The sequence below is a fragment of the Rhinolophus sinicus genome, chromosome 16, assembly GCF_057876585.1.
Source record: "Rhinolophus sinicus isolate RSI-liver-muscle chromosome 16, RSI-T2T, whole genome shotgun sequence".
Lineage (NCBI taxonomy): Eukaryota > Metazoa > Chordata > Mammalia > Chiroptera > Rhinolophidae > Rhinolophus > Rhinolophus sinicus.
In genome coordinates, this window is record NC_142516.1 from 88314271 (window position 1) to 88335649 (window position 21379).

The 21379-nt window shown below is 49.0% G+C and overlaps 1 protein-coding gene across 2 annotated transcripts in view; it reads left to right on the forward strand.

Moving 5' to 3' along the window:
• The window catches only part of LATS2 (large tumor suppressor kinase 2), an 81655-nt gene extending 60769 nt beyond the window's left edge, over positions 1-20886 (forward strand). Inside the window, exons 3-8 of one of the 2 annotated variants that reach the window (XM_074330142.2) lie at positions 9143-9275; positions 10319-11649; positions 12559-13141; positions 14032-14214; positions 15823-15929; positions 18533-20886. In XM_074330142.2, coding sequence (XP_074186243.1) covers positions 9143-9275; positions 10319-11649; positions 12559-13141; positions 14032-14214; positions 15823-15929; positions 18533-19027 — 2832 coding nt within the window. In that variant the 3' untranslated portion in view covers positions 19028-20886. The remainder of the gene's footprint in view (positions 1-9142; positions 9276-10318; positions 11650-12558; positions 13142-14031; positions 14215-15822; positions 15930-18532) is intronic. The other variant, XM_074330143.2, reaches the window with a different exon arrangement.
• Positions 20887-21379: the final 493 nt, after the last annotated feature.

Here is a 21379-nt window from a genome sequence, read left to right on the forward strand (position 1 = left end):
CTTGCTTGAGTGACATAGGCCCGTGTGCAGTTTGGGGTGAGGGGTGTTCATGGCCCAGCCTGCAGGCTTATTTGTCTGGAAGGAAGAGCAGCCAGCCTTCCCACACAATTAGCCCGCTCGGTTTCGGGAGCCAGACTTGGCTGGTAGCCCAACAGGACACATCTGTTCTTCCAGAAGCCCGTCCACGCTGTCTGTACTTGACGACTCTGGCTTGTCCTTTGGTAGTCTAGTGCTCAGTCACAGCACAGGTTTGTCCCTTGGAAACTCAGTCTCATCACAGCTCACGGCTGAGGTGTGAACGGTCTTCATAGAGCTGACCCGTGTCCTCGTGCCCTTTTCCAGGATGTGCACACCTGGGGTCATGGGCACCTTTGCCTTCCATGGCCACGCACACACCTCCGGTCAGAGTTCTCACCAACGGCAGGTTGCCCCGTCGCTCACAGACCACTGGCCTGTCACCTTTCTTGCTACGATTTTTCATTCTCCAGCATCATGGCCTGAGGCAGAAACTGAGTCCTGTCCTTTATGAAGACCTTTTCCTCTGAAGGTAGCATTTCCAACAAGAGTGAATTCAAGTTCCAAGTTTATTCCCTTCTTCATTCGGCTCCTTACCTCCAGGCCCTGGAAGACAAGGGCAGTGGCCTTTTGTCTTACTTTATCTTTCCTAGCTTATCTCCATCTCTGTCAGGACAGCATTGGAAGTGCAGAAGTAAGTTTGCAGAACTCCCAAGCTTGGCAAGCCCTACCGTCTGGACACGTCCAGACCTCTGAACCTCCTTGAAAGGGAGAGAAAGTCAGTGCTGTCCTGGCCAGCCTGAGCCCTGTCCAGCTGGGGAGCAAAGAAGGCTGACTTTGGGTCTCTTGGCATCTGTCCAGTGTAGCCCACACGCTGTCAGGATCAGTTGTGTTCTTTCTGAGCTTTCTCTGACTGCAGTCTTTCCCTATCGACCAGAAAGTCTATCAAGCTGTCTTCTGAATTCTGCCCATCCCCAACGCCACCCTCCATACAGCGTCCCTTAGTTCAGTCTCTCGAAGTCCCCGTCTTTCTAACATAGTACTTGATTTTCTTCTGTGTTGGGAAATCATGGACCTCTGCCTATTCGTGACATCACCCCCTTTGGCGGGTGCTTCCCTAGAGTTGTCTCTCCTGTGGGACCAGCGTCACCCCTTCCTGAGCACTGCCCCGCCAGTGCACCACTCCTATGCTGTCTGCTGAAGGCCCCCCACCTCCTGGAGTGAACGCACAGAGCATGGCTGTGTCTGCCCCCAGGAGTGACCATCTGGATTTCCTAGCGACTCTTTTAAGACCTTGTGAAAGGGAGGCACATGAGAGCTCCCCATGCTTTTATGTGCTTATTTTCCTGGTGAATTGTACAACCCCAATTTTAGAGCACCTGCTGTCCTCCTTAAAAATAGGAGGGATGTCCTGGTGGGGGAACTACTCTGGGGGGGCCCGAGCAGACTGTGAAGCGCGTGCGCAGTCTTCCTGCACTTCAGTCCGCTCCTCGGGTCAGGCCGCTGCTGGATGGTCTCCTGGTGCAGTGGGAGCCGCAGGTTGCCTGCAGGTTGGAGGCTGGGCTGGGGAAGCAGTGCAGTGAGCCCCAGCAGTGGGCTGACTGTGTGCACGTGCAAATTCATGCCTACACACAGGTACTCAGGACCCAGGAGCTCTCCTTCAGAAGACGTGACACTGGACAGCACCTTCCCCTCCTTCCCTGAAGCAGTGTAAAGTGTTTTTGTATGTTATATTCTATTTTCCTATTGATTTTTGTGATTTCTCAAAAAGAAATTGGACCCAAGTCATCATAATGATAGCCGTACCCAAGAGTTTAGTATTTCTTTAAGAGCAAAAACATTTAAAGATATAATAATAATTTTTTAGTCAGATGTTAACCTAACCAAATTTTATTTGAGGGTCTGCAAAGTTGCAAGACTGTCAAAAGGCAGTGCTTACTGCCGAGCATGCAGCCAAATTATGATAAGTAAATGCAAAGTGGGTGTTTTATTACTGGGGTCATAATAGGAAAATAAGAACAACTTAATGGGATATACTGGAATAAAAATATGTTTGTTTAGGTTCTCAAATATCACTAATTATAGCGGCAGTCACTGTTGGAATAACCTTGCAATTTTCTGATGAAATACTTTTTCTTGGCAGTCTCACAGATTCAGAGAACAAACTGATGGTTGCCAGATGGGAAGGGGGTTGGGGGACAGGGTGAGAAAGGGGAAAGGAGTAAGAAGTACAAATTGGCAGTTGCAGAAGTAATCATGGGAATGTAAAGTACAGCATAGAGAATGTAGTCAATAATATTGTACTAACTGTGTGTGGTGCCAGGTGGAGACTAGACTACATGTAATCGGGGGGTGGGGGTCACTTCATAAATGATATCAGTGTCTGACTACTACGCTGCACAATTAAACTAGTATAATAATGAATGTCAATCAGAACTGAAAAATAAAAGTAGTGAAATTATTTTAAAAAATTAGATACCCTTGAACAGTAACTACTATTAAACGCTAGCTCACTACAATTTATTTCACTTAGTTTTTGGTAACATTTGTTTTTCTGAATAAAAATGTGAACTATAGAAAATAGCATAAAGTAAAATATTAGTTATCCCTTATCCTGTAAACATAACCTTATTAAAATCCTTTGATTTTTTTTTCCCCCTGTACGTGTCTAGATATAAAGACTGGGATCATATATGCACAAGGTTTTGTCATGTGTTTTATTATTCACCCAACAGTATATTATGAACATTTTCCTATGTCATTAAATATATTCACAACATCAAAATATTCCATTATGTGAATGTACCATGTTTAATTTACTAATACTTATTGAGAGACATTAGATTGTTCCTAAATCTTGCTCTTATATTTAAATAATTCTGAGATGAACTTCCCCGTATACAAATAAGACAAATTAAATATTTCTTAAAAATTGACTTCTAGAACTTGAATTGCTAGGTCAAAGGATGTGAATGTGTTTATGTTTTGTGATACACAACAACAAACTGATCACTAAAGATGTAACCATCAAAGAGCTCCCACCTGGACCTTGTACAGTTACAAGGGTGACATTTTCTTTAAGGAGCAAGGCTGCTGCCAACTCACTCTCTCCTCATCAGGGTGTCTTCTTGAGCACACAGTAGGCCCAATTAAAAGGCTCACTCTTTTCATTTGACAGTGCATGTTTGTGAGCCTTGTGATCTTGAAATGGTAAATATGTCCAGAATTAGCTCAGGGTCCCTCAGAAGGTACACAAGTGTGTCCCCTGGCCTCTCAAGGAAATCAGAGAAGTTTTAGTCATTCTGTCTTCTACTTTTCTGTAAAAACGTGTGTAAAATTCTGTCCAAACTTCACACTTTTTTCTTGTAGTGCTACCTTACATGCATGCAAGTCTGATAATTACCCAATATTAAAATTACATTCACTCTTTCTTAAAAAAAAAAAGAAAGATTGTTTCTTGGCATTTTGTTAAACCTAATAATAGTGATAATCTTACATATCTGTAAATTTATTCAGAAAATTTTCTGATCTTTACAGAAATTGGGTTTATTTGGGCAAAAGTTTTGTAGATCAAACTGTTCAAAGTTTAACATAAAACAAATAGTAGACATACTTTAGGTAGAGATACTTTCCAGATTATACATTGCAAAAAAAGGAGAGTTAATTATCAATGATCTATTGTGTAACAAACCATCCCAGGATTTTTAGTGGCTGAAAAGTGACAATAATTTATTACGTATTACGACCCTCTGGGTTGGCTGGGCTCCACTGGGCGATTCTTCTGCTCCACGTGGCCTCTGCTGGGGTTCTGGGTGGACCGTTGCACCGTGACTCAGCTGGCTGTGAACATCCAGCACACACAGCATCACTCACATGTCAGAAGAGCAGCAGGCCTAGGGTCTCAGCGCTGGCTGGGTCTCTCTTTTGGCCACTCAGGGATCCTGGAGTGAAAGTGAAAACAGCCAGTTCTCTTGAGGGCTGGGCTCAGGACAGCACAGGTCACTCTGCTCACTCTGCTGTTGCATTGGAGCAAGTCCCAGGCCAGCTGCGATTCAGGGGAGAGGAGACGGATGCCATGTCCCAACGGGAGCTGCAGCCCATTGCAGATGGGGGTGGAGTTGTCTGTGCTCATTGTTGGACACAGTTAGGACACAGGAATTGACATACAGGATCAAGGACCCCTGAATGTGTGTGTGTGTGTGTGTGTGTGTGCGCGCGCGCGCGCGCGCGCATCTGTGTCCGAGAAAACTAATAGGGATTTTGGTATGTTAAACTCCCATCGAGTGTGTCATACCTCTGTTCACTTGTCTTGATAGTGGCCAAAGTAAAATCTCTAAACTTTTGTCAAACATCCCTGAAAAACATGGAACTTTAGGATTGGCAGGAACTTTGGGATGACCTTGTGAAACCTTGCCCTGTCACTGGAGTCAGCTGTGACCTGGAGAATTTTCGTCATCTGTCCACAATTCTGTAACGAGACAATATAGGCAGATTTATTATTATGGAATTTGACACATATATAAGTATTCTTGTCTTACCCTCTTTAATAAAATCATTGTGTATTTCAACATTAAACCAAATTAAGTCAAATTTTATATTTCTCATGTTCCCCTGAAACCCTTGTTCATAGATATGATTAATTTGTACACAGCTTTGATACTAAGAGACATAAATTTTATACATGAGCATTTTTCATGTTTACAGTGTTGAAAGTTGCATGTTTTGTTCACGGCTACATACTCAGTGTCGAGAACAGTAGTAGATGCTCAGAAAATATTTGTCAGGTAAAGAATTGTGGCCATACATGCGATGTTCTGGCTGCATCAAGTGCAGTGAAGTGTAATTCATTATAATTAACATAACTATTCTGTCATCAGATATTTAAGCTCTTCCTAACTCCCACTTATCCCATTCTACTTGAGGGGCTGATTTATTATGCCTAATTCTTAAGACATCCTTATACAAATTGACTTTCAAATGGAATTTACACGCTGAGAATAAATTTCAAGGAGTAAAATTAATGACTCAGGGTACACATTTAATTACTTTCAATACTTATTAACAAATACTCGCCTCAGAAGAGTTTTATGATTTATATTGGCACCAAAAATACGAGACTGAAGAGTTTCACTAGCCCGTTTATCTTTAAATGATTTACTTTATTTTGGTGCTAACAATAGTTATAAAAGGCTGCTTTATTAGAGTGTCTTTGATCATACACAAGGTTGAAATTTTTTCATGTTTGTTTAATTTTAGGCCAAATTTCTTCTTCTCTCCCTACCTATGTTTATTTATATATTTTATATATAAATATATATATCATATATAAATACATACAAATTTATATATTGTATGTATGTATATATATATATATATACATATATATATATATATCCCTCCGAAGTGCTACGCCACTGGCTGTATAATATATAAATACATACAAATTTATATATTGTATGTATGTATATATATATACATATATATATATCCCTCCGAAGTGCTACGCCACTCGCTGTATAATACTTTAGGGTGTAGGGCTGCAGCTTCATCTGCCGGCCGTCAGAGGCCACCACCAGGGTTGAAGTCCCCCATAGTCTCACTGATGTGAAGCAGTGATTTATTTTCTTTTCGTGTACACATTTACAATTCAAAGGGGACTTGGTTTTTTCCTTCGCTTTATTTTCCCACCATCGTTTGAGTACACACAGGAAACCGCGCCCTAAGAAGTCCAGGTGGACCTCTGCGTGTTCCTTTTGGGAAATACACAATGCAAAGCACGCGGGGGCTGGCCTGCCGGCCGCAGAAGGTTCCCGCACAGTTCACCAAGCCTGTGCTTCTGACTAAGGCTTGAGAGCTGGCACAGGACACCTGGAATGCGCGCCCCACTGGGCTTCCAAAAGACCAGGCAATGTAATGCGGCAGGAACCCTGCAAGAAAGCACGTGGGCCTTGCGTCCTTCGTCCAGAAGCACCTTTGGTGGGGGGGTGGGGGGGGCTGTAACTTACATGGACGCACCTCAGGAAACCCGCGCTCCCTGGTTCTTCAGTGTCCTCTGTTCTCAACAAGCCTAGTCTTTTGGATCAGATTCCTTTCTACGCAGAAGAGGAGGAAGCCCGCCCTGGGTGTCTGACATGACAGCTGCCTGTGCTGTCTTCCTTGTCCTTGACGAGCGGACGATGTGCCCTTTTCTTTGGGGTTTCTTTGGGGGCACAGCGTCTGAGGTCCTCAGAAGCTACTGAAACTATTACCCCCCAGGACAGCAACGCCCAGGTGGCCATGGCGGCTCAGCCTCTTCAGCGAGCCATGGCCAGAGATGCCTTTGCTCCATTTAAGCTTTGCACGTGGCTTGATAGCGTGGTGAGCAAGGTGCGGAGGCGGGCAGGCGCAGGCGCACCGGAGGGCCGCGTAGACCCAACGAGGCTGATGATGTTCGTCTCCTTTTCTGGCCCAAACTCATCGTTGGAATGTTAAAATGGTGGCATATAACTTTGCTAACATTTGAAAAATGCTTCCTTAACGGGAAGGGGGGGGGGGCGGAGCTCTGTAGGAAATTCTTTTTTTCGTTCATAATAACGTCTCACTGAATTTAAACTGTTCTCAGTCGTGTGTTGGTGCCCAGAACATACTTGAGCTGCAGGGTATGTGAACCCAACTGTCTTCCTGTGAGTTAGGAGTCAAAATGTGGAACGTGGCAGGTTCCCCACAGCTCTTGCCTGTTCTCGGGTGACACGTCAGGTGGGCGCGCAACTGGCCAGCCGGCAACCTTTACCTCCGCCGACACAGCAGGAAGGAGAGCCTGCCTCAGGGGCCAGGGGCCAGCAGAGCCAACCGCCGTCCCTCCTCTTCTGGCCGGGGGCTTCCTGCTCTGAGCGGCTGGTGAGGCAGGCCTGTTGATGCCCTGGATCCCGTCATGCTTTAGACGTGCGCCCGCAGGGTCCGCTGACCTTGCTGGAGGCCACCGCCCACTGTACCCCTCACTTTGCACCTCTCTGAGCGGGTTTACCTTCTTATGGTGACACCCCAAGCTGCTGGCTGTCTTGGTGACAGAGCCTGAGTGTGGCACCGCCACACACAGGAAGCAGGTTGTGCCGTTCGATGTGGTCAGGGCTCAGTGACATGTGGCTCCGGCCACGAGCAGCCACGGCAGCCAGTGAGCTGCACTGCCCGGTGCATTTGGGTGGCTTCTGCCCTCCTATCAGCTTTGGCAGCATGGCTGTGTGTACATGTACAGGGGGGCCCCTGAGGTTTCACACACAAACTCCCTTTGCTCAGTGAGGGCAGTGACAGACCAGGCCAGACCTGGCACACTCAAGTTGTTGAAAGGTTTTATCTGGTCAATAACGTTGAAGTGCTGAGGTTTATGGTTTGAAACGTCCCTGTGAGCAAGAGTCATTATTTGTGGTAGCCTCATGTTGATTCTTCTTGCCTAAATTCCTAGATTTGCAGCACAGTAAATGTACAAGTCCTGAAGGGAGCCCGGTTATCAGGGAGAGAGTTGACCCACCCATGCACACTTGACTTAGCGGACACCTGGCACGGAGCAGGTCTGGAGTTATAACATGCCTGGCAGTTCACGCTGCACATGGGCCGTGGCCTCGTTTCACACAGAGCAGCATGGACAGTTTGTCTAGTTGAAGGGTTTGTGGTTAGGGTCCACTCCTAATGGCACATTTTACAAATGGGCACCAGGAGCTCCAGGGTTACCCTGGTGACAGGTTCTCTCCCACGTCTTTCTCCAAGCAGTGGAGACGCCTTTGCAGACGCAACCCATCGCATCACAGAGCATGAAGCAGGGTGGGGCTGCACTCTGCTCTCTCTCAGCAGCTCTTCCAGATTTTGTACACTTGCCCTTTCTGTCGATCCAAATTCTACTTTTGAAACACAGCTCTGTCCTTATGACGACCTCCCAGTCTGCCTAGTAAACTGTCACCCTGTCCCCTCTCCCACCCTGTCCCTCCAGCCCCTCCTATCCCGTCATCACCCCCTTGCTCCATGCTCACCCACTGGCCCCTGGACCTCAGGACGCTCCAGGTTCCCTTCTGTGAAACCTAGAACTCCTCTGCCTGCTCCACGCCTGCACCCAGTAGGCCAGCCTGTGTGGTTATCCTCCCCTCTCCCGGTCTTTCCTGTTGGCCCACAGCTCTGCAGAGCAGACCCTAAGGCTCCTGGGCCACAGCCCTCACAGCCCAGTCCTCTGCTGCCTGCTTGATCTTCCCCACCAGACAGCGCCCCCAGCTGGCCAGTCTTCCCTCTGCCCCAGATCAGTCTTCTCTTTGACCCACAGCGCTGTTGAAAGCTTCTGCAACTGCCTTCAATCAGGGCAAAGCCCTGGGGCCCTCCGCCGAGGGCAGTCCTCACCCCTGCCTCCTCAGGCTTCCAGCCCTGCCTCCCCACCAGGCCCCTGCTCTAACTGTTCCAAGAATACGTTTTCTTTACTGGGCTCCCACCTGCCCAAATTTTGTCTGTGCTGGAGGAGCCAGCTGTGCGCCACCTCTTCCATGGGCAGCCCCTAGGGCCCCTTCCTCAGTGGAAGGAGTCTGTCTGCTGTGACCCTCATCCACGCTACCTGCATCTTCCCGGGTACGCACCAGTGTCTGTGCCATAGCAGTTCTGAGGGCCTGTCCTGGCATGGCTCCGCAGGCTCCTTAGCCTGTGCTTGCCCTGTCCCGCTAGACCAGGACCCTTAGCGCAAGTCCCCTGCTGCTATAGGCAGCACAAGGCATTGGAAACAGTAGGCCTTCGGGATGCTTTTTATAAATGACTCTTTGACAAAACCCTCACCCCTTAGGACAGGTCACCTGCTCCCCACGCTCCTCTCAGATTGAGCCTGGGTGTGAACTAGGTCAAAGCAAGGTCTTCCTGGCACACTGTTCTAGTTTTAGGTTTACCCCCAAACCAGAACATACCAGCCTGACCACACACATTTTTCTACGAAGCGGAACCTCAGGTCCCCCACCCAAATTTCTGTATGTTCTTGACACTCGCTGAACAGACTGTGGTTTAGTGTGGGTCAGACTCTGTCATTCTGAGACTCCAGCCAGCACAGAGGCGAGTGTCACATCAGTCAGGTGCGGGCAATGGGAGTCCCTGGTGGGTTTGTTGACGATGGCACATGTGCTTCCCACAGGAGATGGCTGGCCGAGCACTCAAGCAGACGGGCAGCAGGAGCATCGAGGCTGCGCTGGACTACATCAGCAAGATGGGCTACCTGGACCCCAGGAACGAGCAGATCGTGCGTGTCATCAAGCAGACCTCCCCAGGTGAGCGCAGACCTGCCCTGGGAGCCAGGACACTGGCGATTTTCACATGCACAAGGGAGGCCCAGCGAGGCCATCCTCACATCCGCTCTCGGCACCCTGCCATGTACCATACCTGTCGTGGGTGAGCCGGGCCTGCCCTGCTCTGACATGCAGGACGGAGGGCGGTCACAGCTGGGACTTACCTGGGTGCCTCCCGTCTGAAATTATCTGTGCTACTTCCTACCTGGGGAAAGTGCTTGTTTTGTTTTATGAAAGATACAAAAATTCACTGGACACCAAATTTAGGCAACCCAACAGAGTGAGAATAAAAGCGTTCGTTTGACTTTCTCTTGGGCCTGTGGAGGGGTCTTTGAAAAGGGAGGCTTATTTCCTGGGTTCTAGAACACGCATGTTCTCCCACTGTAGCCTGTAGGAAGGCCAGGGGTCCAGCACCTAACACTGCCCCATTGGCCGCCGACAGTGGATGGTCTCCTTCCAGGACAGAGCCGACTGCACGATCGTCTGGTGCCTGAGACCCTTGCATGTGACAAGGGACTCAGGATACTTAGCAAAAGGCGTCCCCCCGCCTTGTGGAAGGCCTCGGAGAAACCCACACCATTGTTGTGGGGATTGCACAGGCTGTTTGTTCAGAGGAGATGGGCCTGTTTTCCTCTTGGCAGTGCCAGGCCCTCGTCCGTCTCACACGGCTCCCAGGCCGCAGGCCTGTGCTCTGCGACATTCTCTTCTGCATTTGCCTGTGCTGTGTGCTCAGTGCTACATCTTCTTAGTCGAGGAAACTGTGATGTTTGGCTGTGACTTCTGCCTGGCGTGGTGTCCGTAGGGGGTCTTGGCTCTGCCAGGCGTCCCTGTGAGGGGTCTCTGTGGGCAGGGCAGAGCCTGCAGACTCCGCAGGCAGCCTGGATGTCCCCAGAGCAGGGCCCTGCCCTGCCAGAGGCCTTCAGCCTTGGAGCGGCATCAGCATGCTAAGGTGAGCAGGAGTCTGAAACTGCCAGAACCCGCAGCACAGACCCCTCTAATGGCGCGTCCTTTTCTTTCCTCTGCAGGAAAGGGCCTTGCGCCCACCTCTGTGCCAAGGAGGCCCAGCTTCGAGGGAGCAGGCGACCCTTTCCCCCCCTACCATCAGATGAGCGGCGCCTATGAGGGCTGTGGCGCGCTGGATGAGGTGCCCCGGCAGTACGTGGACTTCCTCTTCGCCGGGGCCAGCCCCCACGGCGCGCCAGGCGGCCCCCAGCACCAGCCCAAAGGCTATTCCTCGAGCATAGAGGCGGCTGGGCTGACTTTCCCGGGGGCCGGGCCCGGGGTCCAAGGCCTCCCGCTGCAGGCCCCGCACTACAGGCCGCACCTGCTGGTGTCCGGGGAGCCCATGGGCTACGGCGTCCAGCGCAGCCCCTCCTTTCAGAACAAGGCGCAGCCAGACGCGGGTGGGTACGCCAACCTAGCTGCCAAGGGCCCGTCCGGGCAGCCCGGGGTCAGCCACGCATTTCAGCCCGCGGGAGCCGCGGCGGGTCTGTACGTGCCGCACCCGCACCACAAACAGGCCCCCCAGGTGCACGTGATGGGCCCCCAGCAGAGCCTGCTGGCGCCCGCCAGGAACAGCCTCAGTGCAGACCTGTACGAAGCAGGCAGCACGCCGGTGCAGCCCTGGCCGGCCCCAGGCCTGGCCCGCCGAGACTCTCTGCAGAAGCCGGGCCTGGAGGCGCCGACGCGCCCGCACGTGGCCTTCCTGCCGGAGGGCCCGGTGCCCAGCAGAACCAGCTCCTTTAACAGCCACCAGCAGCAAGTGGCGGTGGCCTCCCCCAACACCATCACGGCTGTCACGGCCGCGCACATCCTGCACCCGGTGAAGAGTGTGCGCGTGCTCAGGCCCGAGCCCCAGACTGCCGTGGGGCCCTCCCACCCGGCCTGGGTGCCGCCACCCGCCCCCAGCCCGGAGGGGCCCGAGTCCGCCGACGAGCACCCCCCACCCTTAGGAGGCGCCGGCACCTTCCCGCGGGACGTGGACGTGAGGTGCCCGCCCCCACCATACCCCAAGCACCTGCTGTTGCGGGGCGCAGCCGAGCAGGTGGACGTGGACAGTCTATGCACCGAGGTGGAGCAGCGGCTGCGGGGTGCACAGGCCGAGACCCCGGACCGGGCCGATCGGGGCCCCAAAGGCGCCAAGGCCGACCGAGCCGGGAAGGATAAGAAACAGATCCAGACGTCTCCCGTCCCAGTCCGCAAAAACAGCAGAGACGAGGAGAAAAGAGAGTCTCGGATCAAGAGCTACTCGCCCTACGCGTTCAAGTTCTTCATGGAGCAGCACGTGGAGAATGTCATCAAGACCTACCAGCAGAAGGTCAACCGCAGGCTGCAGCTGGAGCAGGAGATGGCCAGAGTAATGTTTCGTTTCCTTCCTACCGCTGTCCGTGCCCGCTGCCTGCCGTAAGGGGTGGATGGCAGCAGATGCCTTCCGCTTCCGCCTCGTCGTCCCCTTAGGTGCAAACCCATCATCTCCCGGCGGTGGCCTGGGCACAGCGGAGGGACCTGGAGCAGTGGCAGGTGTCGCAGCCGCCCTTCCCCTGTCACCCCGACGTCAGGGTCCTAACAGGAAAACTACCAAATGAATTGTTAGGATGTGTCCTCATTCATTAACAAAATTCATCAGGTTTTGCTAACTAGTAGTAAAACAGTTTGGGAAGAGTAGGAGTGAAGTTTGAGGTTTTATGAATTGAAATTGTGGAATATATAAAGAAAAATATAGTAGTGATTGATTTATCTTTTCTTTAAGTGGATACTTAACAATTAACATTTTAAATATACTTGACACTAAACAGCGAGAGAAGATAATTGATGAAATTATTTAAATAAAATGTTAATATAAATTGAAATCACACAACCAATAATTTCAAATTCTAAAAATTTGTGGGTTTTGTGCTCTCCCATTTTCATTGACTTTTTCTTTTCTGTTTTCCTATTTTCCATGAGCTATTAAAATAGTAGATTGCTCTTAGAGTTCCAGGAATTTTATGGTCCCCTTTCCCACAGCTTTTTATTAGTAGGCGTTTCCTTTAGTTTTTAGGGCCTAAAGCGACCTCGAGAGAGAGCTGTCTGCTTTGTCTTCGTTTGGGTTTCAGATTTGTGTCTGCCTGTGGTACAAAGAACAGAACCGAGTGTTCTCTTGCTTGGGGCATGTCGGACCCATTCTTGCGTCCTGTCATTCCTATAGATCCAGGCAGGGTCCAGTCAGTCCTAGGGCATCTCTTGCCAGGGCCCCTGTGACGTGACCTTGTCTTCTTCCGCACAGGCGGGGCTTTGCGAGGCCGAGCAGGAGCAGATGCGGAAGATCCTCTACCAGAAGGAGTCCAACTACAACAGGCTGAAGAGGGCCAAGATGGACAAGTCCATGTTTGTGAAAATCAAAACCCTGGGCATCGGCGCCTTTGGGGAGGTGTGCCTGGCGTGCAAGGTGGACACTCATGCCCTGTACGCCATGAAGACCCTGAGGAAAAAGGACGTCCTGAACCGGAACCAGGTGGCACACGTCAAGGCCGAGCGGGACATCCTGGCCGAGGCGGACAACGAGTGGGTGGTGAAGCTGTACTACTCCTTCCAGGACAAGGACAGCCTGTACTTCGTGATGGATTACATCCCGGGCGGGGACATGATGAGCCTGCTGATCCGCATGGAGGTGTTCCCCGAGCACCTGGCCCGCTTCTACGTCGCCGAGCTGACCTTGGCCATCGAGAGCGTCCACAAGATGGGCTTCATCCACCGGGACATCAAGCCGGACAACATTTTGATAGATCTTGATGGTCACATCAAACTGACAGACTTTGGCCTCTGCACTGGCTTCAGGTGGACCCACAACTCCAAGTACTACCAGAAAGGTACTGTCGCAGGCCCGGGCACCCACCCCGCACTGAAGGGCAGCTGCAGCTCACCCTGGCAGCTGCTCAGCCTGGCAAAATTGTCTGTCACTCCATTATTTTATAATTTGGTGAGACATCCTTTGCTCCCTACAGACAAAGTGACATGTGTGAGGGTTTTTTAAGTTGGTGGATTTCAGTTTTACTCTGATATTTTTGGGATAGTAGGCGATGGGGTGTCGTGGGCCTTTGTGAGAAACCATCACTCTGTCCTATTAAAACGAACCTTAAAAAGGAAGTGTCAGGACCCCGAGGAACCGTCTGTGCGGCCAGCCTGAGTCTCCTGCAGTGTCTGGGTGTACGTGTAGATGCAGAGTGGTGTCGTCCATCTCCTGTAGTTGTGCCGTATACAGGGAAGTCAAAAATAGCAGGCCTTTATCTTGTTCATGGCTCGGATTCTCCCAGCACTTACTTTAACACCATAGCTCAGGCTTTCCTAAGTCATTCCCATTTTATGGCACTTACGCCATTTTTGTTGACATTTTTTAGTCCTCTGACGCTTTTCCATGGTCACGTTAAAACACGTCTTGCGTGCTCATTTCAGTGGCACATGTACAGAGCGCGTCTTATCGTGGGTGGGAGCTATTGGGACTGGCGTGTGGGTCCCTCAGGTCCCTCAGGTGCAGCCTGCGGTCCCACGATCACAGAACCATCGTTTGTGCCCGGTGCCCTGCTGGCCTCACGCAGTGTCTCTGCCCCAGGACGCGGGCTGCCCCGCGGAACCTCAGGGCTACCTGTCAGGGTGCCAGCAGCTGGGCCGTCTGAAGCTGTGATCTGTTGTGATGTTGAATGCTGACAATTCACTTTGTTTTGTATTCTCTTCTTTCGCTGCCGTGATTCCTGGGTGGAAGGGAGCCACATCAGGCAGGACAGCATGGAGCCGAGTGACCTCTGGGATGACGTGTCAAATTGTCGGTGTGGAGACAGGCTGAAGACCCTGGAGCAGAGAGCCAGGAAGCAGCACCAGAGGTGCCTGGCCCACTCCCTGGTTGGGACCCCAAATTACATCGCGCCGGAAGTGCTGCTCCGGAAAGGTGGGTACCTGGCTGCTCACCTCCAGTGTCCACACTCCTGCTGCCCAGCGGGGGGCGGTCTTCACTCCAGTCCTTTCACTGTCTTCCTGGCTCCAGCTTGCTAAGACCCACCCCACCCATGTTCCCATTGGAAGCGTGCATCACTTCTGTTTAGGGATGGAAGTCACCACTGGGCAGTCTCTGCTCACTCCTTCCTTTGGGTGGGGTGCGTGCTTCCTACCTGTGACCCAAGGGGGTCCCTCCACAATGGTTCTGCCAGCCATGTGATGGAGACAACTCTGAGGGTCACCAGGACACTACTCAGCCTGCCATCTCCAGCTGGTCATTGAGTGTGACAGTCCAAACGTTGTTTCCCCTGGTTTCCCTGCTAGTCCAGAAGCACCTTACAGGAGAGGTTTGGGGACAGCAGTGTGCAAAGAATTACAAGTGCTCACTTGGGGGGGTGTCCAGATGTGACATCTGACTGAGACCCAGAGGAGCCTCTCAGGGACCCATCACGTAGCCCTCGCAGCAGTGGTGTGTTGCTTTGGTCTGTGCAGTGGTCCAGCGTGGATGGCCTTCTCTGCTCGTGTGCTGTTCCAAGTCATTGCAGCAGCCAGCTTTGGATCAAGTGTCAGTTTCCTTTGTTCTCTGTCAGAGCCCGTCTGACAGGAACCACCCTGAGAGGCGTTGGGAATAGTAACCTTAGAGTAGGAGGAGGGGGCCCGAGCTGTGTGGGGACATTCATGTCCCCCAGCACCCCACCCTGTGCACAGGCCCACAACCAGGGGGTGGAATTATTCTGCAGCCTGCAGTGCCACCTGGGCAGGAGCTAGACTGGCAGTCCTGCCAGTAGGTCTTATGTCTCAATTCACACCTAGCCAGGGTTACGTGACATAAAGACTGGAGCCTGGCTTGGACTGGACCTTAGGGCTCTGGAGGAGAAGTGGGAGAGCGTCAAAGAGAAACGTGTACCTTGCTTTCAGCCCCTGGAGCCCCTGATCCAGCCGCGGTGACACACCTCGGCTCTGTCAGGGAGCTCTGTGACCAAGAGCCAGCTAGGTAGTTCCTCGCATAGACGGTGTCTTTGGTGACACTTGTTCCCTCTATCAAAGTGCCCCCTTCTCTCCTCCCCTCCTCTATTTTCTTCAACTTCCTCCAGACCCTCCCAGAAAAGGCTCTCCGGGAAACACCCATCACTGCACACACCTGTCTATTGGCATGTCTTAGCACTTTCTGTTTTGTGCTTTCTACTGTTTTAATTTGTGTCTGTTGGTATGTCCTTGAAGAACTTAACACTCTGGTTGGTATTGTCACTAACAACAAGTAATCTTTTCAAATTAAGAAGCCTTTTCTTATTGCAAAAGTATCCTGTGTTTATCACAGACTAATGACTGAAAATAAGAGAAGGCAAGTGACCATCCTCTTTCCCACATGAAGACTGTCAGCGCCCCACAGGTGCCCTTTCCAGCTTTTATTCTGAGCCACTCATGCAAGGAGACACGTTGGTGTAGGTCGGTTTTCTTCTGCATAACACGCATGCTCGTGGGCCGTGCTTCTCGCGTGGCCGTCGGTGAGTCCCTAAGGCTTCGTGCAGGTCTCTGAGAGGGCTGCACGCCTGTCTTCCAGGGTACACTCAGCTCTGTGACTGGTGGAGCGTCGGTGTGATTCTCTTCGAGATGCTCGTGGGGCAGCCCCCCTTCTTGGCCCCCACCCCCACGGAGACCCAGCTGAAGGTAACGGAAGAGGAAACGTGTCTGTTTGCTGCAGACACACATGGTCTTGTGACCTTTTATTCTTAGTGTAGGAATGTCAGTTGTATATGTTGGGTTTTTTAAAGCATTATTGTTATTACCTATTTTGAAAATTTTTATTTTAATAAGTAAAGCCACAGAGTTAGACCTGAATACGCGTGTATGAAATTTTCCTTGAATCCTTGGTCACCTGCCATCTTGGTGTTCCCAAGTGAGGGCAGTGAGAAGCAGTGCTCAGATCTAGGCTCTGCTGCCACTGTGCCTGCTGCTTACAAACAGACAGAAAACTCTAAGTGACCTAAAGAAATCACTTGGTGTATTTGGAGGTTATATCGTTGCTGTCTGAAAACTATCAGCTGTATCAGACTGGTTGCGCATACTTCTAATATTAATTTGAAGTAATTAAATAATTATTTTATCAATCATTTAATGCTAACTAATTAGTTTTAGAATGATGGCCATTTAATCCGGAATAAATGATTGGTAACTTGAGAAAGATTGAATTGAGAATCTGATGAAATCTTTGGAACTTCTCAGAAGAGTGCACTCACCCACTGACACACATGCTTACTAGCAATTCTAGGGAGTATTCATGTGCCCCAAAGTTCATGGTAGATCCTAAATTAATAGCTCCTTAATCAGAGGGACCCTACGTTAAGGCCAGGCTTCACTCCAGTGACAGTGAATTGGAATTCAGCATCCTCTGTATCCTAGTTGAATAGCTAAACCACTCACTAATTTGTCTGAGTGATGATAACCCTGTGTCCAGTGGGATAAACTTTACCATTTTAACCTTTTTCAACTACAGTTCGGTGGCAGTAAGTACATTCACAGGGTGTGCACCTGTCACCACTGCCTATTTCCAAACACTTCCATCGTCCCAAACAGAAAGTGTCCCAGGTAAACACTAAGTCCCCATTCTTCCCTCCCTCCAGCCCCTGCGACCTCTCTTCCACTCTCTGTCCCTATGATCTGACTGCTCCGGGGCCTCATATGAGTGGGATCACACAGTGCTTGTCCTCCGGTGATTTATTTCACTCAGCAGAATGTCTTCAGGACCCACCCATGTTGTCAAGGGGAACAGGATTTCCTTCCTTTTTAAGGCGGAATAATATTCCCGTGTGTGTGTATCACGTTGTGTTTGCCCACCATCTGGCAAGTGGACACATGAGTTGTCCCCACCTTATGTGGCTATTGTGAATGGCACTGCTGTGAGCATGTGCACACAGGTGTCTGTTCGAGCCCCACTTTCCATTCTTCTCAGTGTGTCCCCACAAGTGGGATCGCTGGGTCATGTGGTAGTTCTGTATTTATCCTTTTGATGACCCTCCACACTGTTTCCCACAGTGGCTGCACCAATCTGCAATCCCACCAGCAGTGCACGAGGGTTCCCTTTTCTCCATATCCTCACCAACACTTATTTTCCTCCATTTTTAAATAGCAGCCATCCCAGTGGTGACTTCATCCCAGTGAGCTGGTGTCTCACTTGGTTCTGATTTGCATTTCCCTGATGATTAGTGACGTTGAGTCTCTTTTCTTTCGTGTGCTTACTGGACATTGGTGTCTTCTTTGGAGAAAGGTCTGCTCAAGTCCTTTGCCCATTTTAAATCAGGTTGTTTGTTTTGTTGTTCAGTTACAGAAGTTCTTTATATATTCTGAATGTTAACCCCTTATCAGATGGATGTTTTGCAAATATATTCTCCCATTCTGTGGGTTACCTTTTATTCTGTCAATCGTGTCCTTTGGTGACCAGAAGTTTTAAATTTTGATGCAGTCTAATGGTACATTTTTCTTTTGTTGCCTATGCCTTTGGTATCATGTCCAAGAAGTCATTGCCAAATCCAATGTTATGAAGATTTTGCCCATGTTTTCTTCTATGAGTTTTATAGCTCTAAAAATGACTGCTCAGGTTCAAACCAGCCATCCACCCACACCCCGCCTGCCTCCTCTGAGGCCCATCCCCCGGCCCGCAGCCAATGATGCTGCCGTGTTCTCTCCTTATTCGAAGTGCGAACAATGAAGTCCTTAGGTTTTCTCCTCACAGTGGGCACATGTGACATACGTGTTTACTGGTCATCCAGACGGCTGGTCTGTGTGGTTAAGCATGAGGAATACGAGGCCAAGGTGGTAGGTCAGTCAGCTTTATTCTTCTCTGTGACCTTCCTTTTTTTTAAATTTCAAAACCTCAGTTGACCATCTCTTGGTCACGATAAATACTGAATGAGAACCATGAAATGGTTCAACAGAAATCTGTTGCCATAGCTAAAGAAACGACTCACAGAGGATCAGTCTCTTCATTTTTGTGGAGAGCGCAAAATTCTTTTACTAAACAGCCTCTAATGGAAGACAGTCGTCGCTTGGTCTGTGTGTGGCCTCAGCACCCAGGCCTCAGGCCACGTGTCCCCTACTAGACCCCCACTGACCTATCGCTGCCAGGTTCTCAACTGTGGCTTCTGTGTCTGTCCTGACTTTCCTCCCATCATGCAGTAAAATTGCGTAAATCACATCATCACGTACTGTCCCAGAGCTGCCCATATTGGCCTTGGGATGTGGAGAAACTAAAACTGGTTCTGTTGTGTCTTGAGGTGATAAACTGGGAGAACACGCTGCACATCCCAGCCCAGGCCCAGCTGAGTGCGGAGGCCCGGGACCTCATCACCAAACTGTGCTGCGCCGCAGACCAGCGCCTCGGCAGGGACGGTGCCGATGACCTGAAGGCCCACCCGTTCTTCTCTGCCATGGATTTCTCCAGTGACATCCGGAGGCAGCCCGCCCCCTATGTTCCCCAAATCAGCCACCCCATGGACACCTCAAACTTCGACCCTGTAGATGAAGAAAGCCCTTGGGGCGATGCCAGTGAGGACAGCAGCAGGGCCTGGGACACGCTCACCTCCCCAAACAACAGGCACTCTGAGCACGCCTTCTACGAGTTCACCTTCCGCAGGTTCTTTGACGACAACGGCTACCCCTTCCGGCGCCCAAAGCCTTCAGGGCCCGATGCTCCGCGGGCCGGCACCCCTGCGCTGGAAAGCGCTGATCTGGTGGGTCAGGCTGAAGGCTGCCAGCCAGTGTATGTGTAGGCAGCAACAGGCCCCCTCCCGCTGCCTCGGGCCTGGGGTGCCCGTAGCTGCTCGGTCACAGGCCTGAGGGAAAGTTCAGGTCGGCTTTGTGTTCAGTTCCACCGATGATTAATTCACTTGAAATTCTGATCTTCAACAAAAATACACCAAACAAACAAAAAAGCTTTTTAAAAAAGGATGCAAGTCTAGCATATCTTCATTTCTAGATTCTGGTTGAGTGGGATGGGTGTCGACATTGCTTTGAACTAGCTTTTGAGGAATATCCTGCATTAAAACATTATTTCTAAAAATTTAGTACAGTTTAAAAAGAGCACTTATTTTGTTTATAGCCATTTTTCCTACTAAATTATAGGGATTAACTTTGACAAATCTTGCTGCTGTTATTTTATACCTTTGTATTTTGTCCACAGCACTTACATTTAGGACAAGACAGTACAACTGAAGAACATGTGATAAGAAATCTCTGTGCAATAACATAAGAAGAAAGATAACACTGTTCTGATGTTACTGATACCATTTTATTCACACAATGTTTTTTGTTTCATATTTTCCCCACATTTCAAAATTGTGATATAATGTTAAAAGCTGCTTTTTTTTTTCTTTTTCTTTTTTTTTTTTTTGCTTTTTGCATATTATAGTATCATAGAAAGTGTGAGCAAGGTGACTGGGTGTGATTTCCGATATCTGGTGTGTACAGAGGACCGCATGAGCAGAGTTTTCTATTATAAAATGACCGTATCTTGCCATTCACAGCGGGTTCTGTGAAGACGTTTTTACCGAGAATCTATAAAAGAGACGCTCTAGACAGTGTGCGATGACGTGTCGTGTGGGTGATTTGGCTGTGACTGTGCCCTGACTGTTCTGTTGGAGAGATGTCGGTGTGTAACTGACAAGACTTTCTGTGTGTGTCTTGGGTATGATTGGGTTCTTTGGGGGGTAAACGTAAACATTTGTCATATACTAAACTTGTGTACATCAAAAGGGATTAAGTTAGCTATGCCAAAAAGTTCTAAGTTAATCGTGGAACTCTGTCCATGTCACTGGTCAATCTGCTCTCTCGTTCCTGGTTGTAGCTGACGTGTGGAATCTAATACGCCACTGTGCTGCCAACAGAAGGCCACTGAGAGGCCTGCCCTAGGCCATGCTTGTCTGAGGCAGCGGCGGTGTGGCAGGTTGGAGTTCAGTAACCGAGGCAGGCACCCTCTCACATTTTGTTTTCGGTGTGCTTTGAAGTATCAATCTTAACTTGGTTTTAAAAATACATGTTTCTCATCTTTGTAAAACAGCAAGGATTACTCAAAGTGACATTGAAATACAAAAATATTAAGCCATACATATTTTCTTAGAAGTGTAGATGTATATATAACTACATAGCTAAACATACAAAATATTCCTTATTTCAAATTAGTATGATTCCTATTTAAAGTGATTTATATTTGAGTAAAAAGTTCAAATTTTTTTTTTGCTTTTTAAAAACCTGATGCATCGTGTTTTTCATTATATTATTCCACATATTTTTCCTTGAAGTTTTTAGCATAATGTATTCATTATTTAGTATATATCTAGGCAGCAACACTTAAGCATTTATCAATGTCTAAACTAAAAACAAAAAATGATTCCCGTGTACTGGTTTACATTGTGTATGAATGGCCGATTCTGAAGTCTGCTGTGCTTGTATCGTGACTGTCAGTATTTTTGCTATTTTTCAGTAATGCCATGTTGTTATTTACAGCGCTCTGACACACTTTTATGTGGTAGGTTCTTTCTCAGGAACTCAATTTAACTATTATTTATTGATATATCATTGCCTTTGAAGAGCTTCTACTGGCACAATTTATTATTAAAATTTTGAATCCAAACTCCTTGGTGTCATGTTTTATTGGAATTTGTAAGTTCTTGCTTTTGTCAGTGAGTCGTATGAGACAGTTAAAATTAGTTTTTTGTGTATCCTTAGAGAAATGAAACTTTATGCATATACAGCACAAGAAAATATGTATACTTTTTTGCCTCTTTGACACAAGTAGGAGAATTATGCATTTTTTATGCATCTGTTTTCTTTACTTGGAAGTGCACATAAATTCTTCATGCTTTATTATTACCATGTAACAGTTCATCGTGAGGGTCTATTATAATTAGACCAGTCCTGTATCAGTAGATATTTCACTTGTTTCTGGACTTTTTCTCCTATAAACCGTGTTGGAATAAATAACCTCTTACGGTCATCATTTTGTGCCTGTGCAAGTAAATGTGTAGGATAGATTCCTAGAGGTAGTATTTCTAGGCCAAAAGTTCAGTGTATGTGCAATTTTTATTGCAAAGTAGCCCTGAGTGGTGTTGGGAGGGAGCCCTGCA